Source organism: Myotis davidii, unplaced genomic scaffold, assembly GCF_000327345.1.
Source record: "Myotis davidii unplaced genomic scaffold, ASM32734v1 scaffold149, whole genome shotgun sequence".
Taxonomy (NCBI): domain Eukaryota; kingdom Metazoa; phylum Chordata; class Mammalia; order Chiroptera; family Vespertilionidae; genus Myotis; species Myotis davidii.
This window is the reverse complement of record NW_006352194.1, coordinates 3062814-3081221: the sequence shown is the minus strand read 5'-3', so window position 1 is coordinate 3081221 and position 18408 is coordinate 3062814. Positions and strand designations below refer to the sequence as shown.

General features: G+C 49.0%; 2 protein-coding genes across 7 annotated transcripts in view; one reads left to right on the top strand and one right to left on the bottom strand.

Moving 5' to 3' along the window:
* Positions 1-3679, bottom strand: part of STPG1 (sperm-tail PG-rich repeat containing 1) — a 38364-nt gene extending 34685 nt beyond the window's left edge. The window contains exons 1-2 of one of the 4 annotated variants that reach the window (XM_015557312.1): positions 3654-3679; positions 34-160 (exon numbers count right to left, since the gene is read on the bottom strand). In XM_015557312.1, coding sequence (XP_015412798.1) covers positions 34-94 — 61 coding nt within the window. In that variant the 5' untranslated portion in view covers positions 95-160; positions 3654-3679. Of the gene's footprint in view, positions 1-33; positions 161-2793; positions 2909-3037; positions 3218-3653 lie in introns of those variants that run through there. The other 3 variants (XM_015557311.1, XM_006777540.2, XM_006777541.2) reach the window with 3 other exon arrangements.
* A 770-nt stretch (positions 3680-4449) lies between these two features.
* Positions 4450-18408, top strand: part of NIPAL3 (NIPA like domain containing 3) — a 39445-nt gene continuing 25486 nt past the window's right edge. For 2 of the 3 annotated variants that reach the window (XM_006777538.2, XM_015557253.1), the window contains exons 1-4: positions 4450-4583; positions 7773-8107; positions 15583-15651; positions 16252-16423. In XM_006777538.2, coding sequence (XP_006777601.1) covers positions 8015-8107; positions 15583-15651; positions 16252-16423 — 334 coding nt within the window. In that variant the 5' untranslated portion in view covers positions 4450-4583; positions 7773-8014. The remainder of the gene's footprint in view (positions 4584-7772; positions 8108-15582; positions 15652-16251; positions 16424-18408) is intronic. The other variant, XM_006777539.2, reaches the window with a different exon arrangement.

Sequence of the window (18408 nt, the reverse complement as noted above, 5' to 3'; positions counted from 1 at the left end):
AAGACAAGACATCCATTATCAAGTTCGCCAGACCTCTCTGGAGTTTCAGGTATGTTCTGGCAGGCTGCAGGTCTCTCTGTGCCGAGGTGGCCATCTCAGCACAGTTCTGTGCTGTGTTTCATTTGTTTAGTGAAAACTTGACTACGGTTCTTCCAAGCACCTGAAACAGCAAAATACAGCATTTGTAGGGATCATGTCACATTTCTGTTAATTACGTGGGTTGAGTTCTGTCCTCTCGGCAGGACAGGCTGAGAAACGTGTAGCGGCTGAGGTTTACCAGGATCTACGACCTCAAGTCGCAAGCACACTGCACTCACGGCCTGTAGCAGGAGCCCTGTAAGTATTCACAGTTGGTGTTGCTTCCCGAACTAACAAAGGCTTGAATTTTATAAATTTATCATGAGATCATTTACATACACTGTAATTCAGGAGTTACTACGTTGTCGCTATGTATACAATTCTGAATTTTGACACGTTTACAATTATGTGAACTACCCCTGCAATCTATACATATAAAAGCCTAATATGCAAAGTGTTCCCTCGGGAGTTCGACCAGCTGGGAATTCGATTGCTCACGATGACATGCGCGGACCACCAGGGGGCGGCACGGAATGAAGGCAGGTCCCAGCTGGCAGTCGGCAGCTGCTCAGGACCCTACCTGTGCATGAATTTTGTGCACTGGGCCTCTAGTTTTAAAGATATAAATATATCCATGAGCCCCAAAAGTCTTCTGTGTTTCTTTGCAATCAATACCCTCCCAAGCCTGGTGTCTGGCAGCCACTGCTCTGCTTTCTGTCACAATGGTTGCCTTATCTAGAATGCCATATATGTGTTATCATACGGTCTGGGCTGTTTTGTAACCTGTCTTTTTTCACTTACCACAATACTTTTGAGATTATCCCATGGTGTTGCATGTATCAGGAGTCTGTTCCAGTTGTTACCCATCCTCACCAACACTTGTGTGGTAAATCTTAGAGTTTTAGCCATTCTCGTGGCCCTACAGTGGTATCTCGTTGTCACTTTCATTTGTATATTTTCATGTGCTTGTTTGTCATTTCTTTACCTTCTTTGGTAAAGTGCCTGTTCACATCCCCTTTTAAACAATTGGGTTATCTTGTTATTGAGTTGTAAATGTTCTTAATATATGTTGGATACAAGCCCCTTATCATATATACGTTTTGGAATTATCCGCTCTCTGAGGTTCGTCTTTTCATTTTCTTAATCTTTGAGGCTGTCTCAAGTTTTCACAGAATGCTGAGGTTCCCTAGAGGTCAGTTTGAAAATTCTTGAGGTAGTTCACTGTTGGGTAATTCTAACTGCTAGAAAGTCCCTATCTGTATCAAGCTGACAGCCCACCCCCCCACCCCTCCTTCTCTCTCTCCAGTCATCTCAATTCTAGCCCGTGAAATGGACTCAGAATAAGTCTCATTTCTCTTCCATACTGGTGATAGTGATTTTCAAAGTGCAGGCCATAGCCCAGTGATGGCGAAACTTTTGAGCTCGGCGTGCCAGCATTTTGAAAAACCCTAACTGAACTCTGGTGCCATGTCACATATAGAAATTTTTTGATCTTTGCAACCACAGTAAAACAAAGATTTATATTTTTGATATTTATTTTATAGATTGAAATGCCATTTCACAAAGAAAAATCAACCAAAAAAATGAGTTCACGTGTCACCTCTGACACGCGTGTCACAGGTTCACCATCACTGCCATAGCCTGTAGTCTTTTGTTACGTTTGCTAGGTTCCTATGTGTGCTGCATTTCTGATGATGGGTCACAGTCAAAAAGTTCGAAAGCCACTGTTCTATATGACTGTTCTTCAAGTAACTGAAGATGGCCCCCTGGGCACAAAAAGACCTACAGCCTGCCAAAAAATATTTGACGCTACAGAAAGGTCTAGTGAACTTAATAATAGGTGTTTTTGGGGTGGGGAGTTACATTTCATATGTATGTCTAAATGTACCCATTTGTCATATCCCACTACCTACAAACAAATCCTCTTCCCCACGGGGACCTCTCCAGCCTCTGCAATGTCTCCTTGTGGCCGGGGATTGCTCCCCTCACTACAGTGGGCGTCATCTCCTGGTCCTGTCACCAGGTTCATCTGCGTCTCTGATCAGCCCTTAGGGGGACTCCCTGGACCACTCCCAAGAAGCACCGCCCCACCTTTCATTGGCCCAGGAACCTGCCTTATTTTTCTCATAGCATTTTTCTCTACCCAACATCATATTTTGTGTGTATTTATGATCTCCCCCAATAGAATATTCATCATGGAATCCCCAGACTGTTTCCTGGCACATAGTAGTCACTCAATAAATATTTGTGGAATGAATGAGTGAATGTGTTTACTAGGGGTAAACACATGTTAGCAATAATGTATACAGATGTCCTCATAATACGACTCTTTCCTTCAAGAGCTGCATTCTATAAAGATTTACCTCACATGATTACGATAGGCATGTTTTCATTGTACCATTTCTATGTTTAAAAAAACCTTTATCATTTATATTATAGTATTATCACATATCTTAAGCATTTATACATACATGTAAGCTACTGTATAGGGTATATCAATATATGCTAAACCATGTATACTGCTTATGGGATTTGCATGAATAGTTTCGACTGTGTGAGATTTTATCCATTCAGTTATAATGCTACGGTGTGTCTTATTTTTTTACATTTTCCAAAGCACCCGCAGGTAAATAACCCACTTGAGATTTTTCATAAGCTGAGAAAACGTGTCAAAAGCTGTCACAGCCGGCTATGACCACTAGATTCCAATCTCACCCTTTCTTTTCACAGGTGGCGGGCGTGGGGCTCCGAGCAGGAAAGGTGTTGGCAGAGGGAGGCCAGAGGAGCTGGGGTGAGAATTCTGCTCTCTGCCGCCCACCAGCTGCCAGGCCCCGCACGGAAGCTCCGTGGGGAAGGCATGCCCTGGGTGCAATCACCATGTTGCAGGTGGGGACTCTGCGGGCACAATCCAGGGAGGGGTTACCTCCAACGGTGGTTTCTTCCCGCCCTCGGGCATCACCTGGTACCCAGCAGGGCGGGATCTCGGGGGGTGTCCCATGGGTGCGCCAGGCCCACCTCCCAGGACCCTGGGACCAGTGCCCCAACAGGACCTGCCTCCTATCCTACCTCATCGGTTCCCCCTGTGCTGAGTCTGGCCTGGCCCAACCTTCTCCGTCTCCATGGCAACCACAGCCTAACAGTCTGGAGACCACGTGAGGAACGCTAGCCAATGGTGTCCTCTGTTTCTTTAGAGTGCTCAGTCATTGGCCAATCGTTAGAGACGCTTTAAAAACTGCAGGGAAGCGGCCAGAATTTTAGGCTTCAGCCTACCTACCTCACGACCCGTGGGGAAACTCGGTGGAGGCTTACCTGGGCGCCCCCTCAAAACTCTTGTGATAGGACAAAAGTCTCACAATCTTATCCACCCAGAAATCCTACTTCAAGGAATAAACCTACGAGAACTCTCACCCAAGCCCTGTTGACAATAACAAAAGAAAAAGAGATTGTTATGGGCGATTGTACGAAGGCACCCGCCTCGGGTTCCACGACCCCCTCTCTCCACGCTTCGGAGCAGTCACAGTCACCTTGTCAGCCCCCGGCGTCCCTTTAACTTAGGATGAAATCCAACATCTTACCCTAAGTTGTCCCTGGCCCTTCCCTCTGGAGGCAGCGCCCCCCGCCCCGCCCCACCGCCCGTGGGCCGTCCCTACATCAGCCAGTTTCCGACGCGCTCTCAGGCGTTCCTGAGCCATCTCTGCCCTTTTGTCATCACTGAGGTCGCTGCCCAAATGTCCTTTCGGCATCGGTAACTCAGGGGCTTGTTGTGAGGGTTGGAAACGAAGTGCGTGTTAGCGGAAAGGTGTGAGTTCTATGCTCGTGTTAATTCGCACAGATGTGCATCAGGGAAACATCAGTGCTAGGCTCATTGGAGGCCCTTAAGTGTCGCTGCGCTGCGGACGTGCTGGAGGGTTGGCATATGATGCACCCAACGGGTGTTACGGAGGGCAGGCAGATCTATGGCTCTGGAACTTTGGGGGGAAACCGGGTCTTAAAGGATGTGCAGGATTTGGGTCGCGGTGAGAGCGTGGGGTTTGGGGGAATGGATGGCAGGAGCAACGCCCGGGAGCTGCCACCTGCCCCGCAGGTGGAGGTGAGTGGTCACCTGAGCTCCCCAAGACAGAGGGAAGAGGGGGAGCAGGGTGTGTTCCCAGGTCCTTCCCGTGGCCGCTAGAGGGACCGGCTGGAGGTGAGAGCAACGCTCCTGCAGACTGTGGCCTCCGCAAGGCTCACCCCCTACGCTTCAACCAAGCCTGGCAGCGCAGCCAATTCGGCAACGTCCCGCCCACCCTCTCTCACAGCCACTCGCCTGAGCGAAGTGCCCTCCAGCTTCTGACTGGCAGGCAGCCGCGCCAATCAAATTGCGGCCTTTGAAAGCAAAACACCGCAGGCCCCCGGCAGCACCAAGTAGGGGCAGGGACTCAGGGGGCTGTGCCTCCGGGTTGCGCGCAGCGGCTCAGTCATTTCTCAGGAACCTCTGATAGGTGGGCCCGAGGGGAACGCCGCCGGTGAGTAGTGACTGGGACGGAGGGAGTGGGGGCTTGAGTGCAGCCTTCGTTTCTGCAAACGCGAATGCATTTGTGATCATCCGAGGTCCCCTAGTGTAAACACCCGTCCTTCTGACGGTCACCAGCCTTGTCAGTGTCTCAGAATGTTTGGGTTTTTTTTTTTTCCATCGTGGCATCGAAGGTGAGAGGACGGGGGCGCGGGCATGCCTTAGTAAAGACGACGACAGGCTTTACCAAATCAGGAAGTGAAATGGAGTGAGCAGGTGGAATAAGGGGAAGCATTCTCGACCTATGCTGCCCGCTGGAAGTTGTAGTTTCCAGCTCAAGGGGAGGGGACTGGGAGGTGTACCCTTGAGTGAGCCAAAGCCCAGGAAAGGAAACCGTGCCTGGTGTCTCCCTGGCACTGGTCAGCAAGAAGCTGAATGGTCAGGTGGGAAAAGCGTGTTTTATCTTCTTTTTTTTCAGACAGAGCCAAATTATAATACAGACCCAACCCTTAGCTGCCATGAGCTATAGTTCTCTCATCTATAAAACCTGTTCTGTGGGTTGGTGAAATAATTAATTGAGATAAGGCAGAAGGGGTGGAGCGGAAGCAAGCATCTAGTGAATTATCTTTCCTTTCTTGAGCCGCAGCCCTGTTGGGTCCAGCGACTGCCAGGGCCTCAAAATGAGAGGATGGCTGGCAACACAGAATCGGTTACTTGTGCTCTGAAGTCAGGAAAAGAGTCATTAGGCAAATAATGCATGTCTTATAAGGAAGGACCACTTGCCAAGTGTCCTTCCAGGGCGTTTAGTCCCAGCTCCTGCCATCTGAGAGCGAGCCTGTTTTTGGAGGCAGTGCCTCTGAGGCCTTGGGGTCCTGAGGCAGAGGGGGAAGCTGCTTTTTAGAAGCAAATTAAATGACAGCAAACAGAAGCAAAAGCAAACCCACCTGGGCAAACCAGCCGGTCTCGAGGAGGTTAACAGGCCTGGGTTCCCATCGCCCCGTTGGCACGTCCCCAAGGCCGTTTGCTTTCTCGGATATCCTGTGGGTGGGGTTGGGTGTATCCGTTGAGCTCTGGAGTGGCGGTTGAGGACCACCCTTGAGAGGGAAGCAGGCACCGTGCAGCAGGTCTTCGCAGGCCTGGCTGTTGAGCCGGTCAGTAGGTCCGCCTGGAGGTCACTGTGCCAGGTTCTGGACGACAGCTGGGAAGGGAGCAACTGAACAGGGGATTCCGCAAACATCTTCCGGGAGTTTGAGCTCCAGGGCCCCTACAGCTCCAGGGGGAAGGCCTCGAAGGGTCTTGCAGAGGTAGAGAGAGCCCTGGGCCAGCCTTTCTTCCTAAGGCTGTTGTGCTAAAAAGTAAAACAGGGATACGTCAATTTAATACAATAATGCTTTTCACACACACACACATTAAAGCGAAGTGTTGAATAATTCTGAATCCACGAGATTGAGATTACAGACACTCACAGGGCTTTACCGTCTGGGAGGTCTGGTTTTGGAATGCCAGTTATAAAGCTGTCTGATGAGTGTAATATGTGGATATAGGAGTATAGCCCCAGCTGAAGGCCATTTGATAAAGTGACACATGGGCCAAATGGTCTTCAAGGCTGCCCCTGTGCTAAGTCCTGCATCCTGTGTCTCCTCGATGCTGGACACAGCGTTAGCCCTGTGACATATGACTGTGCTGTTCACACCAGGAACCAGCATTCCTGGGTCTAGGGCTAGATAACAGGGGACAGTGGAAGCCACAGGAAAGACAAGAGGCAGCCTTCTGAAGCCTGGAGTCATGGCAGAGACTGGGTCTGTTTGGCACATAGTAAGCCCTCAATAACTATCTGTTGCATGAATGCATGGAATAAAGAAAGGACTAAATTAAATAATTAATACGAATAAAATTAAGGGGGGGGAGTGGCCAGAGAGAGGTCAATGGGGGAAAAGGGAGACATAGGTAATGCTTTAAACTATAAAGAATTTAAGTGATATATGTATAACATAATTTACTCATTACCATTAAAGATTTTGCATGCCAATCCTGTTGATTTCCCCCTGAAAAATCACTATTTTATTTTCTGGCTGAATTATAGTTTGAAATAATTAAAAGAAAAGTTTAAAGTTAAAAAAGAATAAAATGAATACTACTAACAGCTGACATTCACTGACCATTCACTATGCGTCCATATTACATGCATGATTTCAGCAAATTCTAACTGCAGCCCTGTGGTAGGGATGTTATTATCCATATTTTACAGCAGAGGAAACTGGCTGAAAAGTTAAATTACTTGCCTAAGGTAAAACCAGTAGTACATGGCAGATCAAAAGCAATCTAAAATATTTTAATATTAAAATACACATAGACTTTACAGTAGAATCCAAATCTGTGTTATTTTTTTAAATATAAGAGGATCTCAAAGAAACCCTTAACACTGCGGGGCGGGGAGGGGGTTTCAGGCCATGACTCTCACAACACGAGGGCGTGTCTTTTCTTTTCTATTTGGTAGAAAAGTTCGAGACCCGCTGGAAATATCAGTCCAGTGATGTTAACAGGAATTACCACCATTATTGATGGTTTTAACTTGAAGTCACATTATTACCCCCACTTTACTGATGAGACAACTGAGTCTCCAGAGGTAAAGTGATCTGGTTGCACAGATCTTCCACCTCCAGTCCTGTGTTACCTCTCTGACCCTAGGTGGCAGCCCAGTCCTTCCCTTTTCCATGGAGATAACTTTTCTCATTCTTTCTGTCCCTAAGTCAGAACCCTGATGGTTCCTTTTGTGACAGTCCATGGAGATAACTTTTCTCATTCTTTCTGTCCTAAGTCAGAACCCTGGTGGTTTCTTTTGTGACAGTGGTATTGATTGATTGATTGATTGATTTTGAGGCCTGGAGAAGTAGACACAGGCAGTATTCTACTAGAGGATTCTATGGAAAAAAGTAGGGCTTAAATTAGGATGGGAGGAAGGAAGCAGAGGGGGAGAGGAAAGGGGATTCTTAAGGGCCAAGGAAAATGATTTTGAGATAGATGAGCCATATCTTTATTAAGGGGACCAAAGGCATGATACAATTTTTTTAGTGACCTCACTTCTCATGACAGTTTGTTCTTTATCCTAGTGGTATTCTCAGGTAACAAAGCTGGGCTCAGTTTCACTGTGCATGCATTTTTAATGCCCGCCCCCCCTGCACCCCCCATTCCCAACCCCCAGAGCACCGCAGGAATCAGGAAACATCCCTGGTTGTCCGCTTGCAGGAATTTGCACGTCTCTGAGTGAAGATGAGGAAAAGGCTATAAATCAGCCAGAAGGGCCTTGAAGGACGGTTTTGGCGTGAGACAGAGATGGCTGGTGGGAGGAGGTGAACACCGCTGGGGACGATGGCTCTCCGCTCCGGTCCCGCGTAGTGCAGCCCAGCTTCTGAGCCAGGCCCGCGGGATGTGCGCTTAGACACCATGGACCGAGCCCACAGCGCAGCCCTGCAGCTGCAGCAGCTCCCGCCCACGAGCAGCGCCGACCCCGGGAGCCAGGGTTCCTTCTCCTACAAGGCAAGAGCTTTTGGTTTGTTTGTTTTCTGTTTTGGAATTGTGTCTTTCTCTAACAAGAAAGTAACACGGCACAGCATCCATTGGCTAACGGAGATGTCTGGGGTCTGCGTGCCTATCGCTGGCAGATACAGGCAGGCGCTCCACACGCGGGGAAGAGAGTATAATCAAAAGAGAAGAAGTGCTCATTCAAATACAAAACAATATGGAGGTAAAGAAATATTTTTAAAGGAATGCAGTCACACTTTGAAGGCTTACTTCTTTAAAACAATCACCTATCCCATTACTCATACACCACCTGGGTTCATACTTCAGCGTTACTTGCTTCCTGTCTTTTTCCCCGAATTACAAATCTGAATCTGATTGTGCAGGAAGTTCTGTATCTTGGTTGTTTCAGTTAACCTTGTTTGTGGAGCATTTCCCCACGTCACTGATGGGTGATGCAAAGCCTGTTGTTGGAATGATTGCCCCATAATCTGTTGAGCTTCTGTATCAAAACTCGCTGGCTCAGTGGTTGAGCATTGACCTATAAACCAGGAGGTCACCGTTCAATTTCCTAGTCAGGGCACAGGCCCGGGTTGTGGGCTGGTTCCCCAGTATGGGGCGTGCAGGAGGCAGCCGATTAATGATTCTCTCATTGATGTTTTTATCTCCCTCTCCCTCTCCCTCTCTCTCTCTGAAATCAAGTTAAGAGCCAGCAGTTTGCTTTGAGTTGCAGCCCTGCCCTCCGCCTACCCAACAGGGTATGGATTCTGGTTGTTGGGGGACCAACAGGCTGAGCCACCCAGGAGGCAGCATGGCAGCCAGTCCTTGACAGTGGAGGCTGGGCCTCAGCTCAGAAGAGTTGGGCCTCAGTTTCTTCCATTTAGCAAATAGGAATTTCAGCTGAGCTTATAGAGCAGTGGTTCTCAACCTTGGCTGCACATTAGAATCACCGGGGAATCTTTTTAAAATCCTGATTTCTGGGCCTCGTCCTCCAGAAATTCTGTTTCTTTGTTATGGGGTGAGGCCAGAACATTAGTAACAAAGAAACAGAATTTCCGGAGGATGGGGCCCAGAAATCAGGATTTTAAAAAGATTCCCAGGTGATTCTAATGTGCAGCCAAGCTTGAGAACCACTGATGTAGAGGGTGTCTCGAAAAAATGTATACACACTTTGTCTGCAGATTCTATTACATTTTGAGAATAAAATGTATTTTAATAAACCCTGCCTTTATAATCATTCAAGGTGTGTATACATTTATGGGACAGCCTGTACACCCAGGCCTGCACTGGGTGGGGTGGGAACTGTGCCCATTATTGAGATACCGCTTCCTGGAGGAGCTTACCATCTACGAGGGAGGTAGAGGAAGCGATTTCCATGGGTACCTACCCTTCGGGACAGAATTTTGTGCAAAAATAGAGATATAAGAGGGTGTTTTGAGCGTGGTCTTTAGAACCAGAGGTTCCGGGCTTCAGATCTCAGCTCTGTCACGTTCTAGCGTTATAACTCAGGGAAAGCCAGGTGACTCCGCTGCAGGGCAGTTTTAGGCCCGTCCTGCAGGGCGGGTATGAGGGTGACCTGACGCTGCAGAGGACACAGGACCTACCTGCACCATCCCATTTCTGATTTTGGAAATCCTGCCCGTGCTCCCAGCTCCAGCTCAGGTATCACCTTTTCCATGAAACTTTTGTCAGTCTTCCTGGCAGGAAACTATTGGTCCTTTATCCACACTTCCATGGCCAATTCACTATCACTGTAGTCGTCATCATCATCATCATCGCAGCAGCTAACATCTGTTGAGTGTTTCCTATAGGACAGGGACTGTGCTAATCTTCACAAAACCCCATAAGGAAAAAAAGGAGACATATATAATACTTTCAACAGTAAAGAATTATTTTTAAAAAATAAAGAGAAATATCGTTGGGTGAGGATTTAAAAAACAAACAAGCCCATAAGGTGGCTATTACTATAATCCCATTTTACATTTGAAGAAACTGGTACAGAGAGGTTAATTAACTTGCCCAAGGCCACACAGTCAGTAGGTATAGTAAAGCTGGGATTCGAATGGAGTCTGCGTACATCCACGGCCCTGGTTCTATGCACCACTCCCTGCTGCCTGCAGTATGCCAGCACTCCGGGAAGCCCTTTCTGCCCCTGGCACTGGTTATTGTCAAAACGGCAGTGCCTCGCTTGCTGGAGAAGGCAAGCAACAGGAGCTGGCCTGAAGCCAGGCTACACATGTAACAGAGCCTGGTTAGCTGGACTGCTACCATATCTCTTGTATTCGACTGTGAGTAACCCGCAGAGCAAGCCAGAATGCTTCTACTTAACTGTTAGCAGGTGAAGCCCAAGGGATTGTGGGAATTCAGGTTAAACAAGTGATGAGTGGTCTTGTCACTGTGGGATCTAAATGAAGGCTGTTGTCGGCAGATGTAAGGCAGTCCTTGGAGCAGGAGATTGGAGCTGAGGTTCCACCTGGATACCCATAGCCAAGCAGAGCTTCCTGCCTCGGTGACCTTTGGCTGCTTTTCCCGGAACAGTTTGTTTCCTTTCAGAGTTGTAGCTGGTAAAAGGTCAATTCTTGGATCAGAGAATATCAGAGCCAGAAGGATCCTTACTGTTGCTAATAGTAATGATAATAATGAAAATGAAAATTGTAAAGTTAATAGTAACACCTAGAATTGTTTTCGTATTTATTATGTGTCATGTAATGTTTCAACACATGCCTTATCCTATATAATAAAAGGGTAATATACAAATTGACCGAATGGCGGAACGGCTGGTCGCTGTGGCACTCACTGACCACCAGGGGGCAGACGCTCAATGCAGGAGCTGCCCCCTGGTGGTCAGTGCGCTCCCACAGAGGGAGCCACGCTCAGCCACAAGCCTGGCTGACAGCTGGCCAGCACAGTGGTGGTGGCGGGAGCCTCTCCCACCTCTTTGGCAGCTCTAAGGATGTCTGACTGCAGCGTGGGGGGAGCAGGCCTAAGCCGGCACTCAGACATCCCCTGAGGGCTTCCGGACTGCTAAAGGGTGCAGGCCAGTCTGAGGGACCCCCCTCCCCCTCTTCACCGCCGCCCCCCGTGCACAAATGTTGTGCACTGGGCCTCTAGTTTCTATAGCATGACAACCCTATGGAGTGCTATGCTCAGCTCCAGTTTTCAGAGGGGAAGCCGAGGCTCCGAGAGTTCACACAGCGTCAGTGGCAGAGGCAGGACCCCAGCCCAGGTTGGTAGTATTCAAAGTTCACAGTCCACACAAGGAAGTGGAAGCAAAGGGAGAAGTGGCTTTGGTTTGCTGCCCTCCCCACCCCCTTGATATTTGGGTCTGTTGAAGCCATGGCTGAAATCCGGCTGCCTGCCCTCACCCCACTTCCCTCGCCGATAACACGCCCATTCAGAGGCTGCACTATGAATACCGTGCCCGAAAGTCTTGGTCTGTGCCTCATGTCCATGCGGATTAATAAAGCCCCCGTCATTCCCAAAATATCCCGGTTCGGACTAGATATGCCCTGAATAGGAGGTTCCTGGTAGTTGGGAGGCCGCACTACTTCCTCTCCTGTAATCTCCTGGGGACCAAAGTGTTAGGAGACCCGTGTTCAGGTCTGGCCCTGCCGCTTGCTCACTCGGTGACTTTGGCTGAGTCTTGGGCCTTCTTAGGTAACTGAATTTCCCCGCCCGCCCAGGTATTTGCCTTTAAAATGAGGGCGCCCCTCCTCCCCTCCACCTCTCCCTTCCACTTCAGGTGAAACCCAACTAGGCGTTGCCTCAGAAGAATCCTCTCCATCGGGTATTGCGGCTGAAGGACTCAAGATGTTGCAGGTGAAGGTGGCGATCTGAGGCTGCCCGAGACCTGCCTGGCAGAGGGAACGCCGCTGTTTGGGCCGCATCTTTTCCTAAGGGACAGAGCCACTGGTCCCAGGGTCAGGTCCCTGTGTCTACGTACGAACACGTCTTCGTTGTTGTTAATCCTCACCCGAGGAAATTTTTCCATTGGTTTTTAGAGAGAGTGGAAGGGATGAGGAGAGATAGAGAGAGAGAGAGAGAGAAACATCCATGTGAGAGAAACACATTAATTTGTTGCCTCCTACACACATCCTGACCAGGGCCAGGGATGGAGCCTGCAACCTAGGTACCTGCCTTTGACCGGAATCGAACCCGGGACCGCTCTATCCACTGAGCCAAACCAGTGAGGGCTACTTATGAACACTTTAAAGAACTTCCATGGGAGCACCCAGAGTTTTCCTCAGCAGAGAGAGGAGCGGTGTAGAGTGGGAAAGCTCCCACTGGTGCCCAGAGGTGGGGCTGCCAAGGCCCCGCCTCCAGCCCGCAGACCTGGGCACCCCCACTTGACAGTTTTCAAGCTCTGAGACTTGGAGGAGGAGCGTAATGTCGGGAGTACTGCTGGTCGTGGCCTCCACTCTGAATTGCCCTTGGCCAGACACTGGAGGGCGGCTAATAGGTGTGTGTTCCAGCTGTAACCCCTGGGCCCAAGGCCACTTCTTTGCATGACTTTAAATTCTCATAAAATTGCACCAATCACCACTTCACAAGGGTTTGGGGCATAATTACTGTGGATGGAGCCCTTTGAACCGCTTTGATGACAGGGCGTTAGGTACGTTACGCGGCGACTAACATGCCTATAACCAGTTATTATCCGTGGGGATGAATATGCTTACAGACATGGCTTCTTAAAGAACCCTCAGCTGCCGTGTCATTAGTAGGAAGTAGCACTTACAAGGTGGGGCTGTTTTTTTCCTAATTTATTTTGAAGCCTCGGTCTGGAGGGGTCATCATCCCCAGGAAACTGGAAGTAGGCCTTCAGCTTCAAACCCTTCGTCCCCACCTTGAGCAAGTTAGTTTACGTCTCTGAGCCTTACTGTGCTCATCTGTCACCTCCTTTCCACTTAATGTGCTAAACACCGGACTCGTCGTAGAACCCACTTCAGAGGGTTGTTCGTGGCCCCGAGGAGGGGATGCGTAGAACGGCCTAGCTCCATGCCCAGGTGTGTAAATGCTCCATAGACCTCCGCCTTTGTTGTCATAGTAACCCTTTAACCCCGTTGTTACTGCTTAGATTGGTTGACCCTTGGGAGGTTTACAGTTTTCATTTCTAAGTTTCACCTTCTTCCCCCTCTCTGCATTCGTTTTGGCTTGTCCGTGTGGCCATGCAGCAGCCCCCTTCATCTCTTCCCTTCCGATTGGCGAGTTGTCAACACCACCTGCTCAGGCAGCCTGGCGCTCTGAGGCATCAGCGGGGACAGCGTGGTGTCTCTGGGTAGAGGAACAGAGCAGCTACCGGTTGTAGGTTGAATGAACCATTTGAAACTGCCGCTTTGGCAGGTCAAAGGCAGCTGAATATTGGCAGTTTCATATGGTTCACCCTAATGCTAAGTGCTGTCTTCAAATTATCTGAGGAGGTTCATGCACCAACCCTGGGGGAGGGGGGAGGGGGTGCACTGTTATTCCCCAGGGAGAAAGGGATCCAGGCTGAAGCAAGCCAATATCACGGGCCACCTGACCCCAGCAGCGTCCTCGGAAACAGCCCTTGCTCAGGTCTCTGGCTTTTGCCCAAGTCCTGGAGGCTGTGTCCAGCTCTCCTTCATCTCCCATAAAGGTGATCGAGCAGCTCTGAGGTGTTGGAGCTGGAACCGGAGTCCTTTTGTCACCTGTCTGACCAAGGCAGTTCCTGTAGAATCTGCTCGTTAACCCTTTTTAACAATTCTGCCTCCTCATTAGCACAGGTAAACTAAAGGACTGGGCGGAACACATGCTTGGCCACCAGGTGTTTATTTGACCCTCAGGAGGTTGAGGTCTCTGCTTTGTATCTTTAAGAGCCGCACTTGATGAAGGGCTGCCTTTGAGGTCCTCAGACTGGACCTTCTGAAGAAGCACTGTGTGTTTCCTCAGAGAGGAAGGGAGAGGGAGAGAGAGATGGAAACATCAATGATGGGAGAGAATCACTGATCGGCTGCCTCCTGCACGCCCCACTCTGGGCATCGAGCCCGCAACCCGGGCATGTGCCCTTGGCCAGAATCGAACCTGGGACCCTTCAGTCCGCAGGCTGACACTCTACCCACTGAGCCAAACCAGCTAGGGCTCCTCACACATTCTTTTAGTTGGTTACTGGCATCGAGGTTCTTGGGTTCCCCAAGATAGAAATCGAGAGGAGACCCCAGAGAAATTTCCAGATAGATTTTATTAAGCATTTTCCTGAGCACAAGGCAGGCAGCACAGAGGAAAGGCAGGTCCCCTGAGCTGGCTCAGGGCTGGCTCTGCTTGGCTTTTTATAAGCTGGGGACGAAGCAGGCTTGCACGAAAACATGGGCTTTTAGGAAAAGGGGGGCTTGTGGGATTTTCCACGTCAGGGTAGGAGAAGCAAGGGAGAAGCAAGTGGTTAGAAGGGAGATAAAATTTTGCATGTTTTTAAAAGCAGGGAGTGGAGAGTAGTGACGTGCTTGTGGTCATCATACCCAAGGTTCCTTCTGGCCACCAGGTATATTTTTCACTCCTGAGCGCAGTCCCTATACTGTCTCAAGTTGACATCTAAAACCTAAAACTTTCGCGCTGGCAGGCTTGGCTCAGTGGATAGAGCCTTGGCCTGCGGACTGAAGGGTCCTGGGTTCAATTCCAGTCAAGGGCACATGCCTGGGGTGTGGGCTCAATCTCCAGTAGGGGGCATGCAGGAGGCAGCGGATCAATGATTCTCTCTCATCATTGATGCCCTCCCCCTTTCTCCTTTCCTCTCTAAAATCAATAAAAATATATTTTAAAAATAAAATAAAAAACAAGCCTGGCTAGGTGGCTCAATAGTTGAGCATCATTGATGTTTCTATCTCTCTCTCCTTCGCCCTTTCTCTCTCTGAAATCAATAAAAACATATTTTAAAAAAAAAAGACACTTCTTCTGCACTTAATGAAGCCTAGGGAATATAAAGGCCACTTGACACTGACCACCGTCCTTCTGAAGGCTCTTCTGTAACAGCTGGAAATGTTACAACATTCCTTTTTCTCCTTGAATGTGTATTTCTCTTCTGTTTTCCCCACAGAATGTTATCACAAATTTGTGTCTATCTTTTAACACTTAAACATTTTATGAACACCTTTCATACTTCTATACAAGAAAGAATGTAGAGTATGTAATCAAATTTCATTTTTAAAAAGTTCCTTTGGTATAAAGTTCTTCAGTATAAAAATCTGGAAGTGTTTTGTAATTGATACAATTGATTAATGCAACATGATGTTTTATAGTAATTATTAAGTAAAAAATGATATTGCTCTAGGAATGAATACTTGAGTGGGAAGAACGGGACTGTTCTTTCAATACTCAAGACAAATACTCCTGATTGCTAGAATGGGGGTTTACTGTCCGTTCTGTTCCAAGTTCCGGTTTTTATCTAGAAGTGTTGAGAACCTGTTCAAGCCGTTGGGAAATGGGTCCTGGGGCCTCTGAGCTTCGGCCCAACTTACACCTGTTTCTGTGACCTCTCCTCACAGGAAAACTTGATCGGCGCCCTCTTGGCCATCTTCGGGCACCTTGTGGTCAGCATTGCACTTAACCTCCAGGTGAGTGTCGGTCACCAGCCCTGCCAGGGGCAGAGATGCAGCCGATAAGCCAGGGTGTCTGGTGCAGGCCCAGCTGCCTCCACTCCGGGGGAGTTGCCCACTCCATCCCTGGGATGGGCCTGGGACAATACCCTGCGGTCTTTCCTTAGTCACTGCCTCAGTTTCTGTGCCCCACGTTCACACTTCCAGAACAAGGGATACTGGCCTTCCTTGGCCCAAGTACCCACCCGAGGGAGGGCAGGGTCCGCTGGTACCCACAGGGCTGCCCAGCAGAGCTGCCCACCCTCCTACAGAAGAGAGTGCAGCTGAGCAGGCGCTCGGACAGGGGGACCCTCGGGCATTGCAGTCAGAGGGAGAGGGCCAGCCTGAGGCCAGGCTAAAGTGGGGGTGGCTAAAGTGGGGGTGCCTAGCCCGTGACCCCCCACCCCAGACTGCACACGCTGTGATGTGTTAGAAACGCACGTTCCCAGGCTCCACCACACCCCCTCTGAGGCCAGGCTCCTGTACTGAATTGTTAAGGCTTCCCGGGCAGTTTGGAAACTACTGTCTTTGAATAACAATTCAGTACTCGGATCGCTACTGCTTTACTTACTGTTCTAGAAGTACTGCCACATCCGCCTGGCAGGCACCAAGGACCCCCGGGCCTATTTCAAGACCAAGACATGGTGGCTGGGCCTGTTCCTGTTGCTGCTGGGCGAGCTGGGCGTGTTTGCCTCCTACGCCTTCGCTCCTCTCTCACTGATCGTGCCCCTCAGCGCAGTCTCCGTGATCGGTAAGACCAGCCTCCCCCATCCCTCCCTGAGACTCGATTGCTTGTGTGACCACCGGGATCAATGATACCTGTTAAGCGTACCAGCTTTTGCTTGGATAATAACAGCTAGCACTTAAAAGGGCTTCATACACACCGGGCCCTGCCCTCCTTTGTGGGTATTAATTCTTCTAACCCGCTTGGCAGCCTTTTGCGGGAGATGCTGTTATTATTCCCATTTTACAGAAGAAAATGGGAAACCGCAGCACAGAATGGTGAGGTTACTTCCCCCAAATTGTACAGCCCCTGAGGAGCAGGGCTGGTATATGAACTAGACTGTCTGCCTCCAGAATCTGTTTAAGATTCAGAGAGTTCATCAGAATTGCTTTTTTTAAGTTGTTGACATTATTATAGATGTCCCCTAGACTGCTTTTTATTTCCACTTCAGAAGGAAGATACACCTTAACCTAGTCATCTCAACACCGTCAAGATAATCTAAGCCCTTACAGAGCACAGACATCAGGCATCCATCATAGCATTCCTTCCTGGTGAGCCTCGGTGGGCCCCCAGCATTCTCAGATTCAGGCAGCCACTGCCAGTTACCAGGAGCTGGCAAAGGAGTGGAAACCTGTTTGCTTTCGCTGGTCCTATGATAAGACCCTCATTTTCTTGGCCAGGGTTGGTACACTGGCTACCCACACAGTATCTTTTAAAAATATAGTTTGAATGCCTTTAGCTGAGGCAGGTCGTGGGCCATAGCCCAAACCTTTTCCTGTTGTCTTACGTCTGACCCACATCCTACATCTGTGTGCCTGCCCAGCCCCTACAGTTATTTAGATGTGTCCTCTGCCCATGGCCGATCTTGCCAAAGGGCTTTCAGAACTTCATTCGTAGTGAGGAGTGCGTGGCTGAGTGATCAAATGCATTAAATATTAGTCTTTGAATTTTAATAAAGATGAAGTAATCAAATTCTTCAAAACAAAGGGCTGAATTATAATGATGGGCCTTGAGGTAGCAGCCACTGGAAATTAAGAGGTTCTTACGGCTTCTCAAGTCACCCAGTGAGACATAATTTTAAAAATAACAATAACCACCATTTACGGATACTCAGGACTTATGAGTCACTGTTCCAAGTACTTTAATAATAATTATAGACCAGTTTTTGAGCATTTACCATGTGACAGATGATTTACACGTATTATCTCATTGATTTGCCCCTATTGCTAGGAGAAGGGGGTATTTTCAGTGGTGTGCTGATAAAGCCACTGAGAGAGAGAGGGAGCGAAGAGGAGGAAGAGGCAGGAGGAAGGAGGGAAGGGACAGAAAGCAGGAGGGAGCAAAGGGAGACCCGATTTGTAGTGTTTCTGATTTACATGGTGTAACCATGCCCACTGTGGCTGTTTTCAGGCTACCCATGGTTTCCTGAATATGTAGCAACTGCAGCTGCTGCAAGCCGGATCCAGCACCCCCTTTCCTTCACTGCGTTCTAAAACAGCGGGACATAAACACGGAAGTCAGATACAGATCAGAAGTTATGCTTTTTTACTAATAAAAGCTCAATTAGAGCATGCAGCTTAGGGGTGCAGCCAAATGGACTGTCTTCTCATTTCCCAACTAGACCTTGGGCCAGTTTCCCAGAAAACATTTGGGTTTGCAGAACAGAACACTCCCCCAGAATTACAGCCTCCCTTAGTCTGGGACAGAAAAGGAAGGACAAAGAACCAACCCTCAGTGTGTAAATTCTTTTGATAGATCGGCCCCACGCCGTTGAGAAATGCAGACAATGGGGCAAGAGACAGAAGGGCCTGTCCATTGGAGGTCCCCCCGCCCTATGCCCCCCACCCCGACCTGGAAAAACGTCATAGAGTAGGGACCTGAGACCCACCCTTTAGGGCAGTCACAGAAGTTTGAGTGCATCTTCCGTGCGGCAAGTCAGGGAGAAACAAGATCCAGGTGAAAATGTCAGCAGTAGACACTGCAGTACGAGGAGCCAGAGCCCTGGCCGTCCG